At 34.6% G+C, this 27,715-nt stretch overlaps 2 protein-coding genes across 6 annotated transcripts in view; one reads left to right on the top strand and one right to left on the bottom strand.

The window, feature by feature from the left end:
* NUP210 (nucleoporin 210) overlaps nt 1-27,715 on the top strand; it is an 89,163-nt gene that overhangs the window by 6,114 nt on the left and 55,334 nt on the right. For all 3 annotated transcript variants that reach the window (XM_039364254.1, XM_039364256.1, XM_039364257.1), the window contains 10 exons: nt 7,287-7,423; nt 9,723-9,854; nt 11,145-11,241; nt 13,777-13,927; nt 17,352-17,484; nt 19,093-19,251; nt 19,545-19,613; nt 20,725-20,831; nt 21,992-22,132; nt 22,791-22,928. In XM_039364254.1, coding sequence (XP_039220188.1) covers nt 7,287-7,423; nt 9,723-9,854; nt 11,145-11,241; nt 13,777-13,927; nt 17,352-17,484; nt 19,093-19,251; nt 19,545-19,613; nt 20,725-20,831; nt 21,992-22,132; nt 22,791-22,928 — 1,264 coding nt within the window. The remainder of the gene's footprint in view (nt 1-7,286; nt 7,424-9,722; nt 9,855-11,144; nt 11,242-13,776; nt 13,928-17,351; nt 17,485-19,092; nt 19,252-19,544; nt 19,614-20,724; nt 20,832-21,991; nt 22,133-22,790; nt 22,929-27,715) is intronic.
* Nucleotides 2,041-27,715, bottom strand: part of LOC120317577 — a 142,943-nt gene continuing 117,268 nt past the window's right edge. Inside the window, exons 4-5 of one of the 3 annotated variants that reach the window (XM_039364258.1) lie at nt 16,907-16,964; nt 13,964-14,554 (exon numbers count right to left, since the gene is read on the bottom strand). In XM_039364258.1, the coding sequence (XP_039220192.1) occupies nt 14,526-14,554; nt 16,907-16,964 (87 nt within the window). In that variant the 3' untranslated portion in view covers nt 13,964-14,525. Of the gene's footprint in view, nt 4,286-13,963; nt 14,555-16,680; nt 16,965-27,715 lie in introns of those variants that run through there. The other 2 variants (XM_039364260.1, XM_039364262.1) reach the window with 2 other exon arrangements.

Below are 27,715 nucleotides of genomic sequence, written 5' to 3'. Positions count from 1 at the left end.
ATAATTAGGATCAGTTAATTCAACAGACTTTTTAAAAATGAGAACAAGTGTTGGCATTAATTCAATCTGTCAGTATCTTCAAGCATATATATTATGTGTGTGCATGTGTATATGATATATATACATACATACATACATACATACATACATACATACATACACATAGATACATTCCAAAAACCATTAAAACCATTAATCTCCAGGACAGTAAAACCTTTTTAATAACTGAGCTTTCATCAATCCACTGTTGATGTCATCAAAGTATGATATATATGTATCATTTTAGCCATTGTCTATCCACTGCAGGAGGAAAACCTGTTCCACATGTTTCCAACCAATATGGTCCTGAGCTTTCTTTTGCCAATTGGGCCGGCGATACTTGCTTATGTCATTGATATATATATCAACTATATATACAATAGTGTATATCTGTTTAAACTTTTTTAAAAGATTGCAGTAATATACATATATAATTGCCATTACTTTTATCTTTCTGCCTTCTTACAATTACATGTGATTTTTGTATAGATTTAAAAAGAAGAGTCTAGATCAGCTTGCAAGCTGCATGCATTCCTGGACAGCTAGTATTGAGGCCCACAAGACACCCACCCCTTCCAAAATAAATGAAATGTTGTTATTTATATCCATTAACTATATTATACACATTACACGCGGTGCAGGCAAACTAAAAGATTGGACATTGCTGAGCTAGATTTAAGAGTAGTGAAAGTTGGAGGGAAACAGATTGGAAGGAATGAAATATATTTTTAATTATAAAAACGTAGCAGATTAGTTTCTACTATTTCAGAATTTTCCAAATTTAAAACTGCCACATTTTTTTTTTAAAAAAAACCATTGTTTTGGAGTTTCATCCTTTTCACTTGTAATGAATATGTACCTTTCTTCAAAAGCCTCAACAGTTAGAAATATTATGATATTTTCACTATTCCTCTAGGTTTCTAATTTTGTTGCTAGTGTAACTACTGTATTAATCTTGTCTCCATGTCAAATCTCACAGAATCATTACATTCACTCTAGTAGTAAGACATCTGGACGTTAACTCATTGTTTCTTGCTTCAGAATCCTATTTCTGGTGTTTGAAAGAGGTTCCTTTTTTATGTAGAGTAGAAACCAACAGAACAGGAAGAACTATTGCACCAGGCCTCTGTTTAATCTCCAATTCCATGTGTAAAGCAAGGAACGGAAATAAACTTTTGAGAGTAAGGTTTTTATTTGTAGTTATTAAACTAGGCTTCTTTACATTTTCATTTGTACTATTTGTGGTTCTGTCCTGGAGTAGAGCCTGCTGAAAAAGCAGTCTGATAGTAGAGAGTTATAAATGCACACAGAGATGCATACATATTCTCAGGATTACTAATCATTAATACTATCTGAAATTCTGTATTACAGATTGGAAATGAGAAATTTGCAGACGTGCCATGTGTATAATTATCTACTTACATCACAGGACATTAGATTTTTCAGTCTTCCAGTTTGAGGAGTAGGGATTGTACAACTAGGGTAGTTTTTAAATAACATGTATCTGGATGCAGCCAAAAGTTATGTTTAATGCATGATTTGCAAAGGAGATTTTGGGTTATAGCATTTATCTAAATATGTTATTAAATTGTGTATGTATTTCAGAAGATTCAGATATATGATACTCTACTGAGATTGGGTTTGGCTAGTGTAAAGAAAAGAATAAATAGGGGAGATATGATAGCAGTATTTGAGGGGCTGCCATAAAGAAGAGAGGGTCACATTATTCTCCAAAGCTCCAGAGGACAGGACAAGAAACAATGTTGAAAACTGATTAAAAAGAGAAGCAACCTGGAATTAAGGAGAAACTTCCTGACAGTGAGGACAATTAACCAATGGAGCAGCTTGCCTCCAGAAATTATGGACACTCTATCACTGGAGATTTTAAGAAGAGGCTAGACAGTCACTTATCTGAGATGGTATAGGTTCTCCTGCTTGAGCAGGGGGCTGGACTAGAAGACCTCCAAGGTCCCTTCAGCTTCTATTCTATTCTATTCTATTCTATTCTATTCTATTCTATTCTATTCTATTCTATTCTGTTCCATTCTATTCTGTTCCATTCTATTCTATTCTATTCTATTCTATTCCATTCCATTCCATTCTATTCTATGTTTATGTTTCTTCAAAGATCCAAATGAGCTTAGGCACTTGAAAACATTTTGCCAAGTAGACCTAGATTTACTAATCTATTGTTCAGATGGATTGATAGTTTTCAGTTCATATAAATCTTAGTTAATGTGGCCAGTAACAGCTGGTCAGGAAAGGTTTTAGTAATTTAAGCAATCATTTATAAAAACAGATGTTTAGGGGTAATTGGCCAGGAACCCACCACAGTAATCCAATCTGGGTCTGTCACCGGGACCCAGATTGTATCCTGCAATATTATTCTGGGACATGTATATTTGCCTTCATTACACCATAGTAAGTTTATTCTCTTTGAATCTAACAATTTATTCTCTAGATCAGTATTTTGCAGTTCTGAGTATGACACTTCCCACCCCCAAGTATGCAAAATAAGTTTTAAAGCATGTATAGTTGATTCTTACATTTTTAAGGCTTTATGGAATGTGTCAAGACTCAGCCCAAATAGTTTAATCATCAGTATGTTAATTCAGAAATAACTCTTGAATGTTCAATTGAATTTATTCCCTGATGAAAGTATGTAATAGTGCAGTCTACCAGTCCATGTTTATAATGCAATTATATTTTCATTGTGTCTAAGAAATAGAAAATGAGCTGGTTTTGCCAACTGATCACATGAGTAAGACAGCTACAGAGGATACTGTTAAAGTAACATTTCTTGTCAAATAATCTATCACAAGTCTAAATCTATTGGAGATGTAGTTTGGGCTTATTTTATTAGGGATCCTTAATCCTGATGCATATAGAGGTCTGCTTTCTTTAGTTTTAAATAGGTATAAATGCATTCATTTGACATGCCATTTGTGCTTCAAAAGATCAGGTCTACAAAATAACTGCTGACAAGAAAGACATATAGATGATTGGATTCTTTTTACTTTATCTGAATTCACATATCAGACTAAGGCATGCTTTGCTAAGCAGTAGCTTACTGAACCATTTATAACTGACTGGGTTCATATAAATAAAAATCTGACAAATCACATAAATAATTTCCAAACCAGGAATGGACAAGAAGCTAGGTATCATCAGCATATTGAAGATGTCTCACCCCAAGCTTTCAAATGACTTCTTCCAGTGACTGCACTTAGATATTATGCAGTGTTGAACTCTGGAGCACCCTACAATGGAACGTTAAACTTTCTCCCACTGTCGCTTCCAATTGAATCCACTCACTCATGTAGGAATGGAACCAGTGTACTGTAAAATGGTATCCTACATCACTATTTTCTTGCCAGAACATGCAGAAATTGGTGAGCCATGCTTCCTTTTGTTCATCCAGCCAAGTTTCAAGGATGTGTGCCAAGTCTGCTCTCCATGATTTCATTGGAAATGAGATTAAAGTCATTATAGACAGATGTGATATTTGGAAGCATCAGTCTGAGTCTGAGTCTTGCATCAATCCATGTGCCTCTCTTAAAAATTGAGGTACTTTAATTAAAGGTTCAAAATTTTGTGCCAATCCCTCTTTTGAAATGCAAGGATTCCTGCGTATTTTCACAGCCTCCCATTGCCATTCTTCCTTTCATTTTTGCCCTCCCTGGCTATCTACTCCTATTTCCAATCACCCAGTATCAAATAACAGCATCAAAAAAGATTCAATTACAGGTACACCTAATTAACATTTTTTCCAGCATCTTACCACTGAAATAACCCCTCTTTTTTCCCCTCACCCTCTTTCTTCCATCTCTCCAGTTCCTATCCGGCTCTCAGCCATCTGGGTTAGAGGGAACCAAGATCCTTCCCTATTTTTTCATTGTAGGGGCTTTTCAGTTCTTCAGCTCCCTCTAGAAAAGCAAATCGTTTCATTCTTATTTCGTTGGTTTCTTTTGTTTTATCCCAATGCTGCTTTTCCAAAAGGCAGCTGGACTTTTTTTTTCTTTGAAAACATTTAGCTTGTCATCCAAGAAGCTTCTTCAGTTTCCTAAGAACTGAAGAATATATGCAGTGCCCTTCTGGATCAGGCTCACAGCCCATCTGGTCTAGCAGTTTATTCTCACAGTGACTAACCATTTGTACAAGGAAGCCCATTAGCTTTTCAGCAGATTGCCTTCAGAAGCAGTCACACGTACAAAGACTTTTCCAGGCAGGTTCCAAATACAGGCACCTTTAACAAGAAAAAGATTATATACTTAAGTGAATATTTGGTAAGTGTCATAGTGGGTGAAACAATGTAAGAAGTGTATTATTTATTAGAAAACCTGAGTCTTACAAATCTACAGGATGCTGCTAGTTGACTTAACACTTGACTGAATTGAAACAATCTTTGGTACCTAATAATGTTGTGTCACCCTCATATTCTTCCATTTATCTTTATCTACAATTATCAAATAAACAAAGGGGAAAGAATTATTTTTGTGAATGCACATGATCTGAATGTATTTTAAAACACTGTAATTGGACATTCTTGGTAAACAAATGGGGCAAATGAGGCTGTTTCACCTTCCCCTCCTTCCAGCACCTCTTTATATAGGTAGAGGAGTATGGATATGGCTTTGAAGAAGGGATTCAATAACCATTGTATCAGCATCAATTTAACCACATAGACAGGAATGATAAGGGGAAGAAATCAAGATTTTCCTACTTTAATGGACGGTAAATCTCTGTCCAGCTTTCAAGATTCTATTGTTATACCATATAATAATATTTCTGTAATTTTTGTGGTGTTTGTTTCCTGAATCTGGTTTAGATATTCCACTGCCAGTCCCAGTATCTGCTTACCCTGAGAAAATGTTAAATCAATTTTGCCAGGTCAGTCTCCTCAAAAACATTTTCCAAATGAACTTCCAGATGTATCCTATACAGGAAGTCCTGGGTCCAACTGAAGAAATTCATTATTTAGCATGTTTTATAAAGACTTAACAAATTATTTATGACTTGTGGTTTTATGATTTCCAAGAATCAGGACACTTAGCATTTTAAACTGAAGGCTAGCATTGATGTTCTTGATTCTTTATGAGCAGATATAAATCTAGGGGCTATTTTAATAAAAGCATTGTTCTTGAATCAAGTGTTTGGGTCAATGGCCAGCCTGGATGCTGGCAGTGACAAATATTGATTAATATCAACAGAGTCTTTTGGATGCTGTATATGAAATATTCCCTGTACAACCTGACTGGGTTAAAATCCATTCTTGCAAGGAAGACACCTGAAAAGTGTGCAGGTTTATTACAAATGCTTGTAATAATCAGCATTCAGAATTGTTGCAATTTTTCCACAGTCTTTGCTGTCTTAGTTAATGGTTACCTGAAGTTAGCAATCAAGCTAAATCAATAAATAAATGCTGAATGTGACTACCCATCGTGCCCATGAAATAGAAGCCAGACAGAAGACAAGTAAATATAACTTTATGATATACAAACTACATATAGAAAACATTATTTTCTGGCCAAAATGACAAGCGTCCTTGATCCCAATTCAAGCTTGTTATAAGTATGGACAGGTAGATCACTGAAAGACACTGCACTCAGAATTTTAAACTCAATTAAATTAAGGCTGAGAATAACTATTTTCTGTTTCTATTTGTTTCCACTTTTGCCACTTGCCACTTTTTTTCTGTAACATAAATGGGAAGCTTTCTCCTTTTCTTGTAGACACTGGTACTACTTGTTCTCCTTTTCTTGTAGACACTGGTACTACTTGTTTTGAGTGTGAAACAATAACCTTTATTGTCATTTTTTACTATGGGCACACTGGCACACATTAAAAATGAAATTCTGTTGCCTGCTCTCAAAGGTTTTACACATACATACACACATATATATAAGCTATATACATATACATTCTGAGCAGTCTTATTATATGGTTACTTTGAGACTTAAGATTAGGTTGCTTTTCTATCCAAGCTAATAAAGGGAGCATCGTGTCTCTGCTATTATTGATTTATTAAGAAGAGAAGAAAAAAAAGCTAAGGACATGACTAGGCAAAAGGTTATGGTTCTTGGCTGCCAGCCTGCCTATTATTGTTATCTTCTTAATTGCTATTGATATGGATTGCAAATATGTTGTGCTATGATTTATTATATGGGTAGGTGGTATTTGCATATATTATATTCATATACCAATGCTGCTGAGTAGTACTAAAGAGCACTAGTATAATGTTGGTTTAGTGGTTTTTTTTTAAACATTCAGGGAGCGTTCTTTACCTTTTTTGTGTTAATTTTGAACTTCAAGTTGCATTTTAACATGGAGAAGACTATAACGATTGGACTGGTGCACATTCATTTTTTGTCATTGTAATGCTAGTAAGATTAAGAAGCATTAGCAGCCATGTTTTGCACTCAGCATCACCACAATGTACAAGCAAAACCATTAGCAAATCAACATAGCTATTTTTGCTGTGCTTGCTTGTAAAACAAGCTCATTTAAAAATAAAACATGTCAATTCTGTTGTTTAAATTTGCTGAATAAATGGTGTGTTAAAACATATAGGTATATTGGCCAGAAAAATCTCTGAAAAAGAATAAACTTAATAGGAATTGCAGAGCCTGGTACTGTAATGAAACAAATATTAAAGCAGTTATGTGATCTCTTTCTTTGTTAGTCTATTAGCTAAAAATTAATATTTATATACTGAAGTAAATAAGATCTCAGTTGAAGACAGAAAAGGAATGGGAAATTGATAAGATTCTAAATTAAACAGATTTTTCAGTGGGTGAGAAAAGCTATGGGAGTTTATTTTTACAGGTAATCCTCAACTTAGAATCATAATTGAGCCCAAAATTTCCAGGACAAGGCAGTTGTTAAGTTGAGTTTTACCCATTTTACGACCTTTCTTGCCATATTGTTAAGTGAATCACTGCAATTATTAAGTTAGTAATTTCATTAACATACTTTGCACAATCACCTTTTCAAAGCTGCTTCACAAAGTACCAGAAAATTTATAAAATTCCTCATATAACTGAACATGAAAAACGGGCACATCTTGTTTCTGTAATTCATTGCTTAATCAGAGGAAATGACAACTGACTGCTCTCTTAGTTCCAGCAGTAATAGCTGTTCTCACCATCACAGAATTTTCAATTTCCAAAACTCTTCACTATAAGGATTAAAATGCAAAGCAGCTATAATTGATTTATAACTCCAATTTTTAAAATATTTTTAAATAGGTCTTCCACCAGACCAGAAGTTGCTAGCATAGATGCTATAGAACAAAACAACCATCAGTGTTCACGGAAGGCTGTTATTCAAGCCAGATCATCACAAATAACACGGCTTACAAGTATTATTTTGGCTGAAGATGTTTGTAAGTACTGTCTCTTTCTTCTCTATTAAGATTTTATTAGGACTAAATTTTAAGCACTTATAGGATTTCTGCATCCATATACTACTTAAAATAATCTGTTTGATTATTTGCAACCATTTGAATGAAACCATAGAGCAGTCATTTTTTAATCAACATACTTCAAATGGGCTACCTTACAGAATGTATTCAAAATCTGGGACCCAGGATTCCTATGGGACTGAAAGTTAAGATAGATTCAGTACTGCTGTGTTGTTGCACTCTGGCAATCAGCTGTGGTCACAGGATCATCATTTCCAATTCTCCCTGACAGCTTCCTACAACGAAAGTCAGTGGGGAAGCTGACAGGAATTGGGAATTCACTTGCACTCACTGTGTGTTTTTTTTTGGGGGGGGGGGGTTGCCTAAATGTAGTCATTCTGTTTCTCTGCTTAGGTAAGATAATATCTCTAAAATAGTAACCCATTGCATCATGAGTGGTCTGCTTTTTATATACTATGTATATGAAATTATTAATGAATATATTGATAAAACAGTCCTGTTCATGCTTACTCAGAAGTAAGATCCGCTGTTTTCTGTGTAAAGGATTTTACATAGGAAACAGACTGCCCTGGTTGTGTGTGTCTCTCTGTGTGTATTTGAAATAGCAAGACATAAAACTGAGTCTAGTTTCATCAATAGCTTCTGCTCATCGCTTCTGGCAGACTTCAGCTCTTTCCAAAGCTGACTGAGCAGTATCTGATCCCATTTCAAGCTTTTCTACAGTATGATAGGTAAAATATTTATAACTACAAAGGCAGGCATCCTGTGGAGATAGAAAATAAGGAATGACTTGATCTATGTGAATGGAAGGTAGAAAAAATGATGAAGTTATGGCAAGACAGTAGGAAAGAACAAAGGGATATTATGTTTGCATACAAAAAAATAGAACATAGGGGAAAGGGTATATATGAGGAAGCTAGAAAAAATAAAAATAGAAAAAAATAGATGGCAGAGAAAAGTTTATATGTATCTAATACTTTGAGGGGAGGAAGGGAGGGAGAGAGAAAAGAAGGAATGAAAGAAAGAAAGAAAGAAAGAAAGAAAGAAAGAAAGAAAGAGAAAAAGGAAGGAAGGAAGGAAAGAAAGAAAGAAAGAGGAAGGAAGGAAGGAAGGAAGGAAGGAAGGAAGGAAGGAAGGAAGGAAGGAAGGAAGGAAGGAAGGAAGGAAGGAAGGTACCTTAATCTGCTTGTGGAACTTGTATTGGTTGATAGACCCTAAAACTGGCCATTGAATTGTATTTGCATGATTTAGATTGAATGGTGGAGATATGTGCGTTGAAAAGTAAAATATGGGTAACTGATATGATTGGTAAATATCTGCTGACATTTGTATATCTTGAGCGTATCCTGGTCTAAAAATAACATTTTCAAACTACTGTATATGTAACTTATTTTGAACTAAGTTCCAATAGAAGGGTTGAACTGTGGAACTCTCAGAGCTTGGTTGTTTGTTTGCAAATGTTTTATTTAGATAATAACAGTAATATCAATGCTAGTGAGTGTGGGGTTTACTCCTTGTTTATATACAGTGGCTTGGCCTAACTGCTTAATTGTTTGTCTGGTGCTAATGTTGGCTGCTGGAGAAGATATGTTCTGGTCTTTTGTTTCACTACCTCTTTTGAATAGTGTGCAAGTATGCTTTATCTCTAAGTGTCTGAGCTAAGTTTAAACATGAATGTCACTTAAGATATAAAGTTTATTTGTTACAGGAGGTTGCTATGCACCAGTATAGTCGTAAATGAATTCTGCATATCTTGAAAGTTATTTGTAATATATTCAAACACTAAACAGTACTATATAAAATTACCTCAAATGTCTTCTTTGATTGACAGTAATTCTCACAACTTTCCTAAAAGCATAGATTAGTCAGATTTTATACTAGGACTATGCAAGGGTGCTTTGGAACATATAATAGCATGTATGAAGTGCCCCTTTTGAACTGTAAAAAAGGCATGGATATGTGGTTGCTTTGCCAGTGATTTTCAATTATGTGCATGCTCATGCATCCAAATGCAGCTGGAAGCAGTTTTAAAGGAACCATGTTACATACACTCTCCTGCAGGCTCCAATTCAATTTGTTGCAATATAATTTTTTTATATATATAGCAATTCTGGACAACATTCCTGCACAGCTTGGTAGGAGAGTCATAGTCCTAAATATCTACGGTAGAGGTACTGAGTTATAGAATGCTGTACTAAACTGCAGACTGTATTAATGTTCAGTGTTGACTAGATTAGTAGCTTTCTTCTTTTTTGTCAAGTGACTGGCCAGGTTCTTCGCTGTGACGCTATAGTTGATGTTATTCATACTATTCACATAGTATCTACAACGAAGGAATTGTATCTTGAGGATTCACCACTGCAGCTGAAAATTCAAGCCCGAGATTCTGAAGGTACCTAATGTATCACGGATTCAACATTTTAATCCCTAAAAGGACAACATTTTTCTCTTTCATGTGCATATTGCTGATTTGCTTTTGTTTAGATTTCAGTAATATTTTAAGAAAATTTGTCTTCCTTTTTACAGTATTAATGTGCCATGAAAAGAGTGGATTACTGTTATACAATCTTGTATACCTGTCCATTACACTTACTCATAGAAATCTGTTTTCTCTATGATATACTATAGGAGAGACATCCAACCTTGGCAACTTTAAGATCTGTGGACTTAAACTCCCAGAATTCCCCAACCAGTTATGTTCAAAGGTCTTAAAGTTGTCAAGGTTGGACACCCCTCCACTATATTATTAAATATTGATGATTTTAAATTCTTGTTCCTCAAAGTCAGGAAGTGACAATGAATATTTGTAAATATTCTCCAGATATATGAAAACTAACTTCCAGTATTCCAAACACAGTTGAAGGAAGGTGGTTTATATCATAAAAAAATCAAAGATTTGAATTTTCCTAAAATTTATTGTGGCAACTTATGCTGAGATGTTTTTGATGGCGTTCAAAAACATTGAGCAATTATTTACAGAGAATTCTTTTTTGCAAATGAGGTATCCTAGGCATCTAATTTGTTTCACAAATCACAGCTGTGACAAATATCAAGGGACGTTTATTTTTAGAGTAAATGGACTTTCTGCATTACTGTTTTTTATCAGTAATAGGGATATTTCTAGGATTTTAAAAGCAGAGGGTTATATACATTTGATCATGGTATTTGATCATTTGGTGTTTGCAGTCAGATATGGAGCATTTAAATATTGTGTCCATGAAAAGAAAATATGCTTGCAAATAATCAATTTCAATTTTACTTTCATTGATAGTATTACTAAAATAAGATTGTTTCCCTACCCTTTTTAATTTTTCCTAGTTGCCGTTTTAAATCTTTCCATTAAAAAAAATCAAATATCATGTGATGCATCTAATAGACATACATTTATTATATTTATATTAATATTTTACTACTTGTATACATTTATAGAATATTTAATACAAATTTGTATTTTCTATGAGATAAATGAATTGTGTTCTGCCTCTATTCCTCTTTCCACAGGTCATTACACTTAGTCTGTTGACAACTACATCTGAAATGAATTTACCTGATCATTTTATGTGTGTGCAGTTCTGCCTTATTTTCATTGTAATTCCCAAACATTGTGGTTGTGCAGATAATTTTGCAAATGAAGGAAAACTGTCTTTACATTCTAACTGTTTTGATATTCAATTATTTAAAGGAAACACTTTTAGCACATTGGCAGGACTTGCTTTTGAGTGGACCATTGTGAAAAGCTCTGAAACTAATGAATTCTCAGATTTCCATAATGCACTACAGTAAGTTTAATTTATTCAATTGTTAATATATGCATAAATGTAGACTTAAATAAATGTCTATACAGTTTGCAAAAGATGAGCTTTACCCATAGTTGTGCTACCTTCTTCTTTTGCCCATTTACCTACATAAAGATTAAAAGAACATGTTTATTGTTACAAAGTATCGGCACGGTCAAAAGTGAAACTAAATTTGAATACACAAGTAACAATTACCCAATTACAAGCTATAATGTCCCACCCACAAAACTATGCAAGAAACTATGTTTCCCAATATACTTTTTTGGCGGGCTTTTTATAAAATGCCCAGTCCCTGATCTCGAGAGCAGCAGATGACCTTGGTTCCCATGGGACAGGAGATTGTTTTGACTAATGAAGCACCTGGGCTACCCCCTCCCTCCATTCTATGTGGCAACCTAGAATGAGAAGAAAAAATGGCTGCAGCCATGCTCATTGTAGAGTTGACAGTTACCCTGCTGATTTCATGCCAAGTACTCAAAGAAGCACTGTAAAAAATTATCTGTAATTTTAAAAGTCATTCTAGTGAAACATACACACAACACAAAGTGTGTATATCTGGTGGGGGCAGCATAGAAGTGGCATTCTGTGCAGGAGCTCCCCTCTTGTAAAATAGCTTATCCATAAAAGTATCCCTTTTGTCATTATCTTTTTGGAAGCAGCGTTGGCGGAATAATAAGAATGAGATCTATTCATTTCTGATTTTTTTGTATTTATTGATTTTGATTGTATTATTTTACAGTTGTAGCAGCTATCTCAATAGGGACTTTACTTATTCAGATTCAATTCTGAATAAATGTTTTGAAAATCCTAAATCATATAGGGCTTATAAGTGTTAACAAGCACCTGGATAGAACCTAGAAAAATACTTGTAGTTAGTGCAGCTTATATATTACCAGTGAAATATGACAATAATAGTCCCATTATCAGATGGATAGAAGCATTCTGTAGGAACTGAAATTTCCAGATACTCCAAGGGCAAATTTTGTGCAAAGCAAATTATAATAGTCTAGTTGAGAGATGACAAATGCATTAATGACTATATTGAGTGCATCTTGTTCCAGATAATATCAAAACAGATGCATCAGCCAAAGCCAGGCAAATTGTTATAAAGACAATTAGCAAAATTGGGAGTCTCTATTGACCTCCCCATTATTCATGCATCTATTTGAATCAGGTTCATGGTTATTAATTGTACAAAACTGTATAAAATTCCATTGGATTTTTACATTCTCCTCATAGAAGAAACATTTATTGTTTTGAGAAATGACATTTTTTAATGTTTTAGCTTCATCTTTATATTTATCTGTTTTAAATGCTGTTTGGATATTTTTAACTACTGTTTGAATATTTTTCCTTTCAACCTTCTGATGCTTTGTTACACCTCTAGTTTGGAGAAATTTTAGTTGTAAGATTTTAAAATAAGTACTTTCAGTTACCAACATAATTATATTTATATAATTGTCTAATTTAATAAATAATCTTGGGGGAATATCAGCTCATAAGGACACTTTTTTTAGCTAATATACACTTTAAAGAAAAGCAAAAATATCAAAAGAGATGTATTAGAATTAAATTAGATAAAAAGATGAATAAAAAAAGTTAAAAGCTAATTATTATAAAATAAATATTTTGCTAAAGGCATTGAGAATATTGGATATTTTAATGTTTGGGAAGCATGATGCCATCATTCAGATCATACTGCATTTATGGAGTTATTATTTGGAAGTCAGCTAACAATCAGTGGAGATTTTTGGGTGAAGCCAGCATCTTTGAAACTTTTGTCAACAATTCCAGAAAATTACCAAATAAATGTGATATGCCATCCACTTTGAACTTTAAATTCCATTTGATTACCTTGGGTCTGTGGACATGATCTTAAATATATTTTCATCCACATCTAAAATAACTTGGGTTTTGATCAGTTTTCAAACTATTTTTCTCTGTTTCCTATTCATCTTCCTCCTGAAGTAATATTCAAAAGAATTTTCAGAAACACCAAGCAGCCTGCCACATCTGTTATGTTGTAGGTAAATATAACACACAAGACAGTGTAATATAAAGGTATTAAAACAGCTTTCCATAATAACTACATGGTTTGGAACCATGTATCTTAGACATTGCATTTCTGAGTATATTCTGCCCATCCAATGCAGATGAAAAGGGAGTGCCTGTGGAATGTCCCATTTTATCAGCAGTATAACAAGAGGGGTCATCCAGGTGAGTTGCCTCTCTTCTTTGGGAAGACAGTTACTTGAGGTAAAGATGGCTGCATTCTTATGGCCTTTCGGGGAATAGTTATACCAGGCTTTTCTGAAAGGCTTATTTGATGATTAATCAGCTAGGGGAAAAAACCCATTTCATTAATGTTTGCTACTGCTTGCATTTATATTATGTTTTATTCTACTGTGCTTTGTATAAGGTTTATTTTGTCACATAGAGCCTATGGAGGGAACTATTTTACAAACCTTATAAAGGAATAACTAATATTAATATCTAAAATAATTAACATTTCAACAGAATTCTGAAATTTTCTGAATCAACATATATACCACCTTCATATATATTAGAGATGGAGAAAGTTGCAAAACAAGGAGATATTGTCTTAGTAGCTGGAATGAAAACAGGGAGTTCAAAACTCAAAGCAAGAATAGAGGAAACTGTATATAAGGTATGTTACTACTAAGTGCTACATTTATCATAGTCATTTCCCAACCAATATTTTTCTTCCTTTATGGTTATGGTCCTATGATGCAAATAAAGTGATACCCATTACCTATACTCATTTATTATTATTTAGCACATGATGAAAACATGACAAAAGAGAAGTAAACATATACACACACAAACATAATTATAGGCAAAAGTTCTACACGGGTACAGCAATGGCCCCATAACTGGGTGTCCAATTCAGCTATCCAGGTGATCTGCTTCTTGCATTGCTTTGTGAAGAGCTAGGGAACCAGAGAACACATGTCGTGGGCAATCTTGCACAATACGTTTAATAATTTGCATATAAGCACCATAACATTACCTATAGTATAAAGAGAGCATAATTCAACAGTAAGCATGGATGGCAAATATATTGGGGTCTAAGAGCCAATTTGATGTGGTGGTTAATGTACTAAGCTAGAAATTGGGAGATAATAAGTTCTCTAGCCCCACCTTACTGATGAAAGCCCTCTGGGTGACCTTGGGTCAGTTAACTTCCTCTTCCTCCTCTAGGAAGGAGGCAATGGCAAACAAACTGCTGGGACTTGTCCTGGTAATCACCCAGAGTCAAGACTGACTAGAAGGCCTGCAAACACAAAATTTATTATAGAGAAGACTATAAAAGACTATGAAGGCAAAATATCTAAACAGAAATATTGTGAATTAAAGCAACTATTTCCTGTTTTATAAAATTCTGTTGAAACAGAATATAGTGTTGTGTGTTGATGGGATGTTTTTAGTATATCTCAGAAGGATGAATAGGTCTGGGTTGGGGCATTAACAAATTTCATCTGAAATTGTTAGTATTCATTTATGAATGCCAACATTCATTAATGCTGGCCATTGGCTATACTGACCACTTTATTTCTAGTCTTTTGTAGTGTTAAGGGTCACTTTGTTGTTTGTTCATAACTATTTCTTTGGCCTTTTCTGAACATTTGAAGTACTTCCCAATAGTATTAAAACAAATAGCCAATTTTCTTTTTAAATATATTTATTGCATTTCAACTTCATCCATTAAAATGCAAGCTAACATAAAGGGAAAAAGAAAATGGAATAGCAAAGAAAGTTAAAGTGACAAAAAGAATTATGCATCAAGAAAACATAACAAAAGTGACCTCAGACTTTCTTTTAATACAGGGATATTAACAATACAACCACCTCCCTCAAGGACAAATCTGGGCATTTTACAGCCCACGGGCCAGATCCAGACCACAGGCAGTCCCAATCAGGCCAGCAGTGGTGGCAGGGGTGGGGTGGGACATTACCAGGGGGCAGAGTGTTAGTGCAGTGTCAACATCAGGGGTGGGACGTTGGTGGTCAAGTGGTCAAGGGATGTCAGTGCAGTTTTGGCAGCAGAGTTAACAGTCCCAGTTTCTCATGTGACCCCTTGGGAGAATTAATTGTCCACCCCTGCTCTAAGTTTAAACAAATAACACCAGTTTATAAAATATCTTAAAATCCTAGTAATCACCATACTGGAACACAAATATTCATAAAATATTCTTTTCGTAATTTGCTGTGACATAGTACATTATCAAATGTAAATAACCTTATGCTTAAGCAGCTTCAATATTTCTCTAGTCAAATTGAGTCTAATCTTCAAATCCCAGATTTGAGTCGATTCTTCTTAAAACATGTACTCAATTTCTTACAGTAAAATGTTGAGTTTTAACTCACTTGAGGCCTTCAGGCAGAAAACTGCAGTCACTTCTTAAAGGTGGTCTAGCTTTGGATTACAGCTACATTGCTTATTTATTTAGCTCATTTCAGTTATTTGAATCTGCACCTCTTATCCTGCAAGCTAATTATTAGAATTAGAGGAGGTCCAGAAATAAGAACAAAAATTGCATCAGACTTAACTATTGCTTTTTTTTCTCAACAGTGCTTTTTATTTTCACTGTTAATTAATTTGCTCTGTAAGCGATATAATATTGTAAATAGAACATTAACGAAAGCTAGTGGTGAGATTCCTGGTTTTTACGGAATAAAAATTTCAAATTAAAAGCATTGTTTACCAAGTATAGTTCCTCTGAGTATTCAGATACTTCAAGATAAAAATACGCTATCTATAACAAATATTAATTTTGCAACTCTGACACTTAATACAACATAGTCAGGAGGATTCTATTTGGGTTGAACATTCACTTTCTAATCCCTGAGTATTTTTCTTGTCTTTCTTACAGTCCTTTTCTTTTTTAACATTTAATAACTAGGACTAGGACTAGTACACAAGGTGATGTCTATATTTTGGAAAAAGCAGTTCCATTGATGAAGCCTATGTCATTAATGGCTAAAAATTACAGATTATGCTGGGCAGGAACAAATGGTAGAGCTGTCCATTGCATTCCTTCAGAATACTGTTCAAATTAATTAAAGATAAGATTAGTAACAGTTGATGTTAGACAGATCTAAGCTGAAACCTAAAACTCAACTGGTTCTAACATGTTTTCTGATTAAACATTTTGTAATTTGTTCTTGAATCTTTTCAGGAACTTTGCATGGTTTTCCTAATGTAAATTTCCTTAGAATTTACATCTTTACTTTTGCAAGTGTCTCATGTTATCAAAATGTTTACTTTAAAATACTGCAAAAGCCTATGTGAAGGACCTCAAATAAAACTATCCCATCCTTCAAGAAATACTGAGCCTCCTTATTAAATATTAAAAACATAGCTTTGGGGAGCATTTTGAACTGGAGACCATTGATTGATTTTTTTTTTTGTTAAATACCACTGCAGGTGTGAAACACTTAACATTAGAAAGAAAGATACAAAGCATCCAAAATAAAAGATTTAAACTTTACAGTATGAAGAGTAAATCAAAAGCATACCGACATGCAACCTAAAAACCTAATAACACAAGGAAAAATTCTCAACATGGTGTCATCTTAAGTAAGCCAAAAGCTCAGTTTTTTAAAAAAAATTACTCTGCAAGACCTCTGTTTGCTTCTGGAAAGCCGTCATTACTGGGACAAGTAGAGAGGATCCTTTCACCCTAGATGAATTAAAAAAAAAATTAACCCAAATTACTCCATTCTGCATCAAGTTCCACAAATGCAATGAATGAAGTCACAAATATAAGGACTACATCTAATAAATCATTACAATAATAGACCAACTTATAATAACGACTGAAATTTGTTCTTATATAAACAGTTTGTAATATAGATGATATATTGTATTTATTCTCAAAAGATCATAGGAGCTGATCTTACTCTTTATTAAAGCAGTAACTTTATAGTAGAAGTAGGAAAGTAGTAACTTCATATGGCAGCTTTGTATTTTCAAAATTCACTTTTTGTGAGTTAAATATTTATAAATATATATTTAAAAATGCATGTTTATGATTGTTTCTTTTAAATTAATTTTTTTTAACCAACAGAATGTGCCAGGAGCTGAGGTCAGATTGTTTATTTTGGAAAACATCATTTTAAATCCTGCTTATGATGTCTACCTATTGGTAGGAATGTCAACACAATATAAAGTCATGAAAATTAGAAGAGGGAAAATGACAGGTTTGTCTTTATGTCTAGCTATAATATTTTACAAATGTTTCCTGCAGATCTATATAATGATACAACTATGTTTAAGTTAATAAACATAAATCATAACATAGTCCATTAGTCATTGCTCAGATAGATTCCTGTGTCCTTTAATACTTAGTTTGGCACATATTTAATCAACACATTTTGAGAGTTAAAAGATTGTTTCAATTAAATTTCATCATATAAACCTGAGTAAATTCTTGCAAATGTCAATCCATGGTTTGTATGGGGAATGGGAGAGGGGGGAGAGAAGACAAGCAAAAATAACAGGAATATTGTGCTAATTGTGTCTTCATTACTTAGGGTAGTGAAGGGTTACCTGAAAAAAAAAAAAGTAATACAGACCCACATCTGAACTGTATATTCTGGCTTGGAATTAAGTTTATACCATGTTACTGGCCTATTCTAAAGAATGAGTGAAGCAATATTTCCATACTTCAGTTCCTATCTGATCTCAAGAATTATTTTTGATGCTGTAATGTTCAATCTTTTTCCATCCTGCTATCAAAGGAGCTTAGAGGAAATATGTATGAGGTCAGGAGAGATAGTTCTCTTTTCAGAAGCCAGCAGCATCTTTATGTCATTTAGTTTATAAATATGAACTTAGTTGTAAAAAAAAATAAGGTTACACTCCATTGGTATTTAGACCCAATTTTTATGGTTCACGAATCCCTCTTAAGTTTGACTTCCTTAAAGGATAAATTACATGGAGATATGCTAAGTGAGAAAAAAAGTAAAAAGTAAAAAATAACAGTGAATTAATGTTAAGAAAGCTAAACGCATTTACAAGATACAGAAGTTAAACTTAAGATATTAATAATATTAAATTTAAAATTTTAAAGTAATTAAGGTAATATTGACTAATTCAAATAAGGATAACTGCACTTAATTTACCCCCAAATCAGTGGGAGAAATAAGCCATCACTGAAAATATTTTCCATTGATTTAAAATACAACAAATTTGATTGGATCCATATCATTGATAAAATATTCATATAAAATTTATATTCACATTGTCCTAGTTTATTAATAAAACCATATGTCATATCATCTTTACTTCACTAGTTAGCATCTGTTATTTACTTTGGTTCTATTATATCTAAAAAAATAAGATGAACTCATTAATATGTGCCAAAGGATATAAGACATTTGCTTTGGGGAACAGAAAGCTAACGTAAACAAAAGAAGTTTTTCTTAGAGGCTGAATAAATCAAACACCTCTATTAGTAATATAATCATAATGAAAGGTTTTTTTTTTTTTACAAAAAAAGAATGTGAATCCATTTATTTTTGTCTTCCTAAAGCCTCTGACTTTAGCAATGAGGATTTCAGCTGTAAGAAAATGTGTTACTGTTCTGTTACTTTTTTATGTAACTGTATACTCTGGCTCTTTATAGTAAATAGGTAAAGTGATATTTTATAGTACAAAGCAAACATGTCTATGCTGTGTTTTTTCTTTTTAAAAAATACTTCGATAAGCACAAAAGCTTTTGTAGGTTGCTTTTTTTCTATTGGAAGCATTCAGTCACACCGTTTTCACTTTGATTGTTTCTTCCTGTTGTCTTGCATTTTGGACAGAACTAATCATGCCTTCTGATCAGTATGAGCTACAACTTCAGAACAGCACACTCAGCCTTGGGGGAGATACAGCCTGGCCAGTTGCCAGGTTGGATCAGGCAACATGCACAGTCACTGCATTGCAGCGGGGACAAGCAAACCTTGTACTTTCCCACAAAAATATCCTTTCTGTGTGTAGTTTTGCATATTATGCACAATGAATAATCATTAAATTAGCCACCCTGTGTTTAGATGCCACTATCTTTCCAGGATCTGCTACCGCTCATTAAGTAGCAATACTCTTGACTTGTTCAAAGAGCAAAGAATAGAAGAGGTGTTACTGTAACAAAATTTTCAGTGTGACTTCTTTGATTCTTTCTAGTATTAAAAATTAGATAATCAAAGATTTTACTTATACAACAATATTAATTCGTTATCACTGTCTAACTTTTGGATCCTTAACTGATTTCTAAGTGTATCTATGCAAGGGGCTTCTAAATTACCAAATGGCACTATTTTTGTTGTGGACCCAGGATACCTAGGTTAGTATGCCGTGCTAATTGGCCTTGGAAATAAATAACTTCATATATTATTTTAATAAAGCTAATTAATTCCATATAAAATGTAAACTTATATTGTCATGTACTTAATAAATGCGTAGACTTGCTGGGAGCTATATGGCATATAAATTAAAATATTATAATTGGTTGCACAGTCAGCCAGATGTTTGGAGTGGATTTGGCATTTTTATCCAGCTATTGAGACCTTCCCAATGACCTGGGGATAGGCAGATGTTATTTGATCATATTAAATAGGATGTAAACTGTTTGAAGTAAAATTGTCTTTTGCAATTGACTGATGGCAGTTTTGTCAACATTGATGGTGTTTGAGTAGTGCTCCAGATGTTTTAGAAATGCATCCAAGGCTCCTATTATTATTATGCTCCTTATATTATTTCACCATCTTTGCTTTCTTTTGCCACAGTCATTTTACTTCTATTTGCAGGTCTTTGTATTTTGTGGTTTACTGCAGCTCTTTCCTTTCTATTCTCCTGTCTCCAGGTACTGCCAAGTTCATTTTCCAGACTTTTTGTCCATCTTATTAACAATTGTTAAGTCTGGGGTATTATGTGGCAGGTGCTTGTCTGTTTGAATTCTAATGTCCCAGAGCACTTTAGCTTCTTCATTTTCTATAACTTTGTTCTTTTTTATGATTTCAGCAGTTCTTTGTTTTATTATTACTATTATTAATTTGATTGCTCACATTATTATATTCTTCAGAAGGAGGAGGGCTGTAACTCAGATATAGTATGCTCTTATCATTGCATGTTTGGACAGGTTATCATAAATTACATCATAGGTTATCCAAGAGTGCAATCAATGTTATTTTTGTTCCATCTTTATTTCTATATTTAATCCACTTCTTCCAGAGTTCTTTGAAGTGGCTACACAACCCTTATATGTGATTACTGACTCATATATAAGATTACAGAATTTTTAATTTGGAAAATAACTTTCTGCTAAACAACAAGATTTTGAAATATTTCCCCGTTATGGAAAAGTTTATATAGAATCACACTTAATGTCACTCTGATGTGTTTTGATCAGGTGAGTATTCTGTAACTATGTGACTTTCAGTGCTTTTGCTGTGCAGGATTCTCAATTCATCCTGGTAAGAGATGGGCGCTGGAAACTGAGAGATTCTATGAAATCACTATTGAAGTGTATGACAAATCAAGCAATAAGGTGTATTTATCTGAGGTAAGGGAAAAATAAATAAGCCTTTTTCTGAAAAAAGTACATCAAGTATACAGTATAATGATAATGATGAGAAATTTCAGTCAGGAGTACTATTAAGATTAGAGTGAAAACAGAACATAGATACCATGTGAACAAAGGAACCGGTATTAGCTCAAATGATGAGAAACAACTTATTACTTTCAGTCGCCAACATGAAGCTATTTCTTTGCTCTTAAGTAATTTTTGCTACTTTTTTAAAATTGGCCTTTCCATCTGCATTTTTAACATTTGACATTCTTTTATGGAAACAGTACAATTTTCTAGGAAAATTAAGAGCATAGATCATCTGTTGAGAAGCAGAAGTCCAGACTTTTTAAGCAGATGTAACATACTGAAGTTTATTCTTGCTTATTAATGTTCAAAATGGCAATGGTCACTTTATAGTTTCTTTGTTTTGAATTAACAACAGGTTTACGCATATGTATATTGAAAGTAAAGTACTAATGAAAAGTCTTTCAATGAAACCATAGGGCACAAACTTTTTACAAGGAGACTTGTCTTGTAAAAATACCAATTTCTTAGTGCGCTTGATAGCAGTTTATATGTAGTTCTTATAAGGTATGGTTTAGGCAACATGACCTCAAGTTGAACATCGTAACAGTTAATTAGCTTTTTTATTTCAGTTGTTGGAATGGTTGTACATTTGCCATATTTTCACTTTCCTTACTATATTTTTTCAAGCTTTTTATTGTCTTGAGAAACCTTAAAGCATGGATGATTGAAGGAGGGAAAATATTGTCTGATCTCCCAAAGGGGGAGTCAATAGTGAACTAACATCAATATTTGGCAAATCTTAGAGTAAATCATAAAAAGATTAACTGCAAGGACATTAAAAAGCAACATGGTAATCATTACAACTCAGGCTGGATTTGATAATAACAGAATTTGCACAACTACTTCTTCTTTCATTTTGATTTCCTTATGCGAGTAGAACATACATAATGCAACTTATTTTGAAATACAATGACAATAGAAAGATTGATTCCATCTGACTGTTTTTTTTTTTAAAAAAACACGAACACATATTTTTCTTGTGGCATCAGATTATATTAATGGTATTTTTTATTAAGATATGTTTTTATTCAAAATGTATTTGATAACCATTCCTTTTTTAATTTCAGAACATCAGAATTGATATGTACTTCTCAAAAGAATATTTTGAAGTTGTGCAGTCCTCTCTGAATGGTTCATATCACTATGTAAAAGCAATAAAAGAAGGACATACCATTCTTAATGCTAAACTAACATCTATCGTAGATCAGGTATGATGCTTGAAAAAAGTGGCTTTATGTGAACCTTGTCTAGTTAATAAGTAAAGTACTATACTTATTATTACCACATTTAGCCAATTTACTGATTTAAATTTAAAATATAATCCAATCAAAAATAATCATATGAAAACTATTCTGATGAATTTTGTTAGAATTACAATTTGTAATATATTACATATTCCTAAATGGATTATAAAGAAGTGAAATTATTGAAATTAGTACATTCAAATAAAGAAGAATAGGTTTTATATACTGAGATAAATTTAGATGTTATTCATTAGGCACCAACATGTAGCAAATACTTTATTTAAGGATATAATTATATTTTTAGTGATTTCTTTAGCAATCTGGGGGGAAAAGGTTAAAAAGAATTCTAATTTGTTATACATGCACATGTGTGTGCATAAATGATTTATTGTACAGAACTAGGGTATAAAACAGTATTTGTACACTTGCCATTAAATTAGTTCCATGGTGGATGGTATTCTCCCCATTCTGAACAGGAATATCTACTTCCAACTTTTTTTGAAGGTGAAGTTTTGGTCAATTTAATTTACACACTTGGAACCAATTGCCTCTTACCCAATAAAAATAGGTTTTAAAGAACACTGAAGTAAAATATTTACTTAATGCATATTTATTTTATTAGGATGGAGGTGTTCACACATTTTCTGTTCCTGCACAAAATCAACAAGAAGTAGATATCTATTCTCCCATTGTTCTTCAACCAAGCATTTTGACCTTTCCGTGGCAAGCAAAAGCAGGAGCCTATCAGTACAGAATCCTGGTATGTATTGAAGCCATCTAAATACAGCAAGCTTAGCAATTGGATCCATTACTGTTCAAGTATATGTTATTAACTTTGGTGGCTATAATCATTGGAAAATGTAGTTTTGTTATTATTTGTTTGTAGTTTCCCACCTGTGTCCTTAAAAGCTTCATTTTACTTAACTTTACAATTTAGAAATCTTTTTAAACTTGTGTATGGCTGCAAATGAGAAATTTTGATAGAAAGAAATTTCAAATATAAAAATGACAAAAAATAAAAACAAGTGACAATTATAAAAAACAAGTACTTGCTTAAGTATTTGTTAATTCTCTAAATCTACAACTGTATTCACTCCCAACAGAAGAATCACCACAGAACCTGGCAGTTCTAGTTTTTTCCACTATTGGTATAATATTGTGCTTTATTTATATATTTTTCTTCTGTACTTTTCATGTTTCTTCAGTTTCAAGAATAAGTTTTTTTCATAGAAGTGTTTTTTTCAAGAAAGTGTTTTTTAATTGTTTTTACAATTAAAGTTGTAAAAGTCTTTGAATTATTTACAAAAGATTCATGCTTTGATTACGACTGAAGTGCTTTTCTTCAAAACAGATATCTATGTGAAACTTGCTTTTTTTAAAACAGTGCCAAGCTAGTTGATACAAAAGTTGGTGATTCTTTTCTAGTTAGTCTATCTAATTAAAGATATAAAAAAAATAATCTTGAATAAGATTATGCAGTTCTGGATAATTAATAGCTGGGAATAAGCCCAGTAATTAATGCCTCATTTATTTTTGAGTAAATTCCATAAGATTGCATTGCATTGCATTCTTGAAAGCATCAGTGAAGATCAGTTGAATATTTGTACTTCAGAGTACATATAAAGTTTATTAATAGGAATATAGCTATTTTCACATCAACTACTTTTTCTAATTGACCGTGGCTTGTAGCTGTTATTAGTTGTGGCCACTATAAAAACAATAATTTTTATATTGGTAATAAGTAGGAAAAAAATAAACATATACCTGGAATATTTTGTGTGGTGTTGGTTGATTTCATCTTAAAATATACATAATAATGTAGAAATGGATACAGGAAGGATAGGAAGAATGAATAGGGCAATTCCCTTAGGAGAAAGAACTAAGATGTGCTTTTATGCGATTTGGATAGAAAGTTATTTATGATTTTCAGACAGCTTATGCTGCTTCAGATCTTTTAATTGTTTGTTTGTTTGTTTGATTGATTGATAATGTGACATCAAGTCAGGGTCAACCTTTAGCGATTACTTGGATATTCTCCATAATAATCTGTCCCTAATCTAGCCCTCCAGGTCCTCCAGCAGTGAATCCTTTGTAAATGAGCCAACCATTTTGTTACTGGTAATTCTCTTTTCTTTCTTCCAATCTTCCCCAACATTACAGCCATCTTCCACATAATGTGTCCTTTGTACCTTAAGTGATAATTCTGGGTTGATTAAGAGAGTACAGAAGATGACCTTAATGGAAATAAGAGAGTTCATTTCATTTTTCACTGTAGAGCTTTACAGTGCTCATACTTCTTACTTCCATATTCCCATATTTCCATATTCTTCCATTGCAGCTTCAAATTTTCTTTTCTTGTATGGCAACATCAGCTAGATATCCCAAAGGTTTTAATCCAGCCCAGCATAAACACTATTAATATTCAAAAATATCCTCAGTTTCTCCACAGTAGCATGTTGAGTGCCATCTGACATGAGAAGACTATCATCCAGCATAATATTGTCAATCTTTTAATATTTTCCAACCATGCAGTTTTCTTGGTAAAAAGACAGCAGTGGTTTATCAGTGTCTTTTTCCACACAGTATGAATTGATGCCTCTGCCAGTCTCACTAAAGTGATCAACTGCCTCTGGCATATTCCTATATCACAGCTTCCTAATATAGTTACCAGCCTGGTTTAGCTATTTTCAAATCTGAGTGAAATATGATGAAAATATATACTTTGCACATAACTCCCAGCAACAGCAGGGTATTGTTTACTGTACTCCTATTGTAATATAAATCAGATAAACACAAATGCACTGCAGCAATCTAGAACAACAGAGAAAAAAAACAGATTGCCTATACAATATGTTCCAACAGTGGATATCAGTACATTATCAAAAAAATGTCAACTGCTCAAACCACTAAAACACAACCAACTCAAGCTATAAAAAAGAGAACACAGCCATACATCAGAAATAAAACAGCTCAGAAACAACTAAACAACCAACCTGTTACAACACTGTTGTATCACCAGAGTTCACAAACCAATTAAAGCCCTCCAAAACATTCTGAGTAAGCTTAAAGAGCCAGCAGCCCCAAAAGAAAAAAATCAGAAGTCATCTACAACTTAGATGTAAGCTCTGTAGGAGCCACTATGGAGAAAAGCCAGGTGGAAGACTAACAGCACATCCATGAATACCAACTAGCAATTAGAAGACATGATGAAAACAATTTAATCTCATAACACTTGGACAGACCTAATCATACTGGAAACTATGATAAATTCATCCACTCAACTGGGAAACTGTGAGTGTCCTAATTAAATCCAAAAATGCTAGGAAGCTTGACGAATTGCCATCAGTAGTCACATAGAGATAAACTATACATACTATTGAAAAGAGACATAAAAAAACCTAAGGAGGTAACAAAAATACCAGAACATGTCTCTTCAGTAGCCAACATCCAAATAAGCAGGGATTGATATTAGACAATCAAGCAGAACTAGAGCAAATTCCACACTCATTAGCACTGATAATATTACCTGGTCAGTTAATGAAATGTCTGCAAGCAAACATCAAGCTCAAAGACCACCAAGAATTCCACAGTAAATCTTTATTAATAGCCTTGTGACTTATTATACTGGGACTGGCAAGATAGATAGATAGATAGATAGATAGACAGACAGACAGACAGACAGACAGACAGACAGACAGATCCTTTATTGTCCTATTTTTATTGAGGCCACACTGGCACACATTAAAAATGAAATTCTGTTGCCTGCTCTCAAAAGTATACACATACATAATGTTATGTCCCGAGCCTTGCAAACGGCTCGGGCATTTGCAGGCAGTCCCGGGCAGGTGCAAAGCTGCCCGGGACCAGACAGGCTGTCGCCAGCGCCGTGCGCATGCGCGGGTGCTGGCGCGGGAAAAGTAACCCATTTACCCGGGAGTTGCCTATATAAGAGGCTGCGAGGCGTTTGGGCGAGGCTGAAGCCATCTTCCTGTAAGCTGAACGCTGAATAAATGAAACTGAGAACTCCAGCTGCTTCTCGTGTCTGTTTTCCCGCCACGGACTCAACACTGGCGACGAAGGTGGGATGCCTTGCACTACCTGGAAAGGAAGAAGTGTAAGCTTACCCAAGGAGTCCTGAGCGGCGAAAGAGGAACGGCGTCGACTCGGCAGCTGCCCGCCAATCCGGTGCGCATTCGGGGGTAGGCTGGCTGATAGACCCGTCTCCTGAAGATCCGAAGATGGCGAAAATCGGAAGGCTTTCGGAATTCGACGTCTCACATCCAGAGCGGTGGGAGTCCTACGTATCCAGAATGGAGAACTACTTCAAGGCAAACCAAGTGAGGGAAGATAGCTTGAAGGCGGCCACCCTGCTTTGCGTTTGCGGCCAAGACGCCTTCGAAATCGCAGAAAACCTTGCAGCACCTGTCCCAGTAGAGTCTGTAAGCTACGCAGACCTGAAGAAGCTGCTGAAGGAGCATTTCCATCCCAAGGTGTCCGTTATCTCATGGCGCCACACCTTCGAACAAAGGGATCAACGGTCCGGTGAGTCAGCCAAGGAATACATCGCCGCGTTACGGAAGGCCGCCAAGCCCTGCGAGTTCAAGGACCTCGAGGAACGACTGAGGGACCGATTCGTGTGCGGGTTAAGGCATCGCGAGCTACAACAGAGACTTTTCGCAAAGGAAGAATTATCCTTCCAAGACGCCTTAAGGGAAGTCACCGCAGAAGAAGCAGCAGGCGGCGCCGTCAAAAACATGCGGCCGATCAGAAACAGTGCAGAGGGTGCGTCCGTGCACCAGGAAGACGTCCGACGAAACTCCGAGGAGGATCCGGACGAGGAAGTCGACCGTCTACACCCCGCGAAGGAAGAGAACCAGAAGGGAAGCTCTTCGGCTCCGCTCAAGTGCATCGGCTGTGGAGGTCGCCACAGGAGAACCGACTGCAAGTTCCGCTCCGCTACCTGCCGGGCATGCGGTAAACAAGGGCACATTGCAGCTGTGTGCCTGGGCCGACGAAAGGCACAACCCCAAGAAGAACGCCTGAAGGGTACCAGATTCCCCAGCCAGAATAGGGTAGGTTTTTGCGCTTCGCGAAGAAGCATCTGTAGAACAGGCACACACAAGCCCATGAAGAAAAAGCTGTCACTCAACGTGAAGCTACAAGGGGTTCCATTATCTATGGAACTAGACACAGGGTCTGCCCTGTCCATCATTTCATTGCATACATTTAGGAAGATTTGTTCCAGAAGTGGGTCTAAGGCCAAGTTAAGGCCTTCTGATATTGTATTAACAGATTTTCAGAACTCAAGAGTGTGTGTTAAGGGGGAGGCCACCCTTAACGTGCAATACAAGAGTTTTGAAGGTCCACTAGACTTATTAGTAGTAGGGGGTGAACGAACGAGTCTCATAGGACTCGATTGGTTTGAGGCCCTGGGGATACACGTCACAGGACTCAATAGCTTACAAACACTCGACCTACAGGAAGTCTGCAAGAATTTGCAGATGTTTTCAGCCCCCAGCTGGGCACATTCAAAGGACCACCTGTGTC

This window comes from Crotalus tigris, unplaced genomic scaffold, assembly GCF_016545835.1.
Source record: "Crotalus tigris isolate CLP2741 ecotype Arizona unplaced genomic scaffold, ASM1654583v1 scf7180000019699.406680, whole genome shotgun sequence".
NCBI classification, from domain to species: domain Eukaryota; kingdom Metazoa; phylum Chordata; class Lepidosauria; order Squamata; family Viperidae; genus Crotalus; species Crotalus tigris.
Note: the sequence above shows the minus strand (reverse complement) of the source record. Positions and strands in the feature narration are given on the sequence as shown.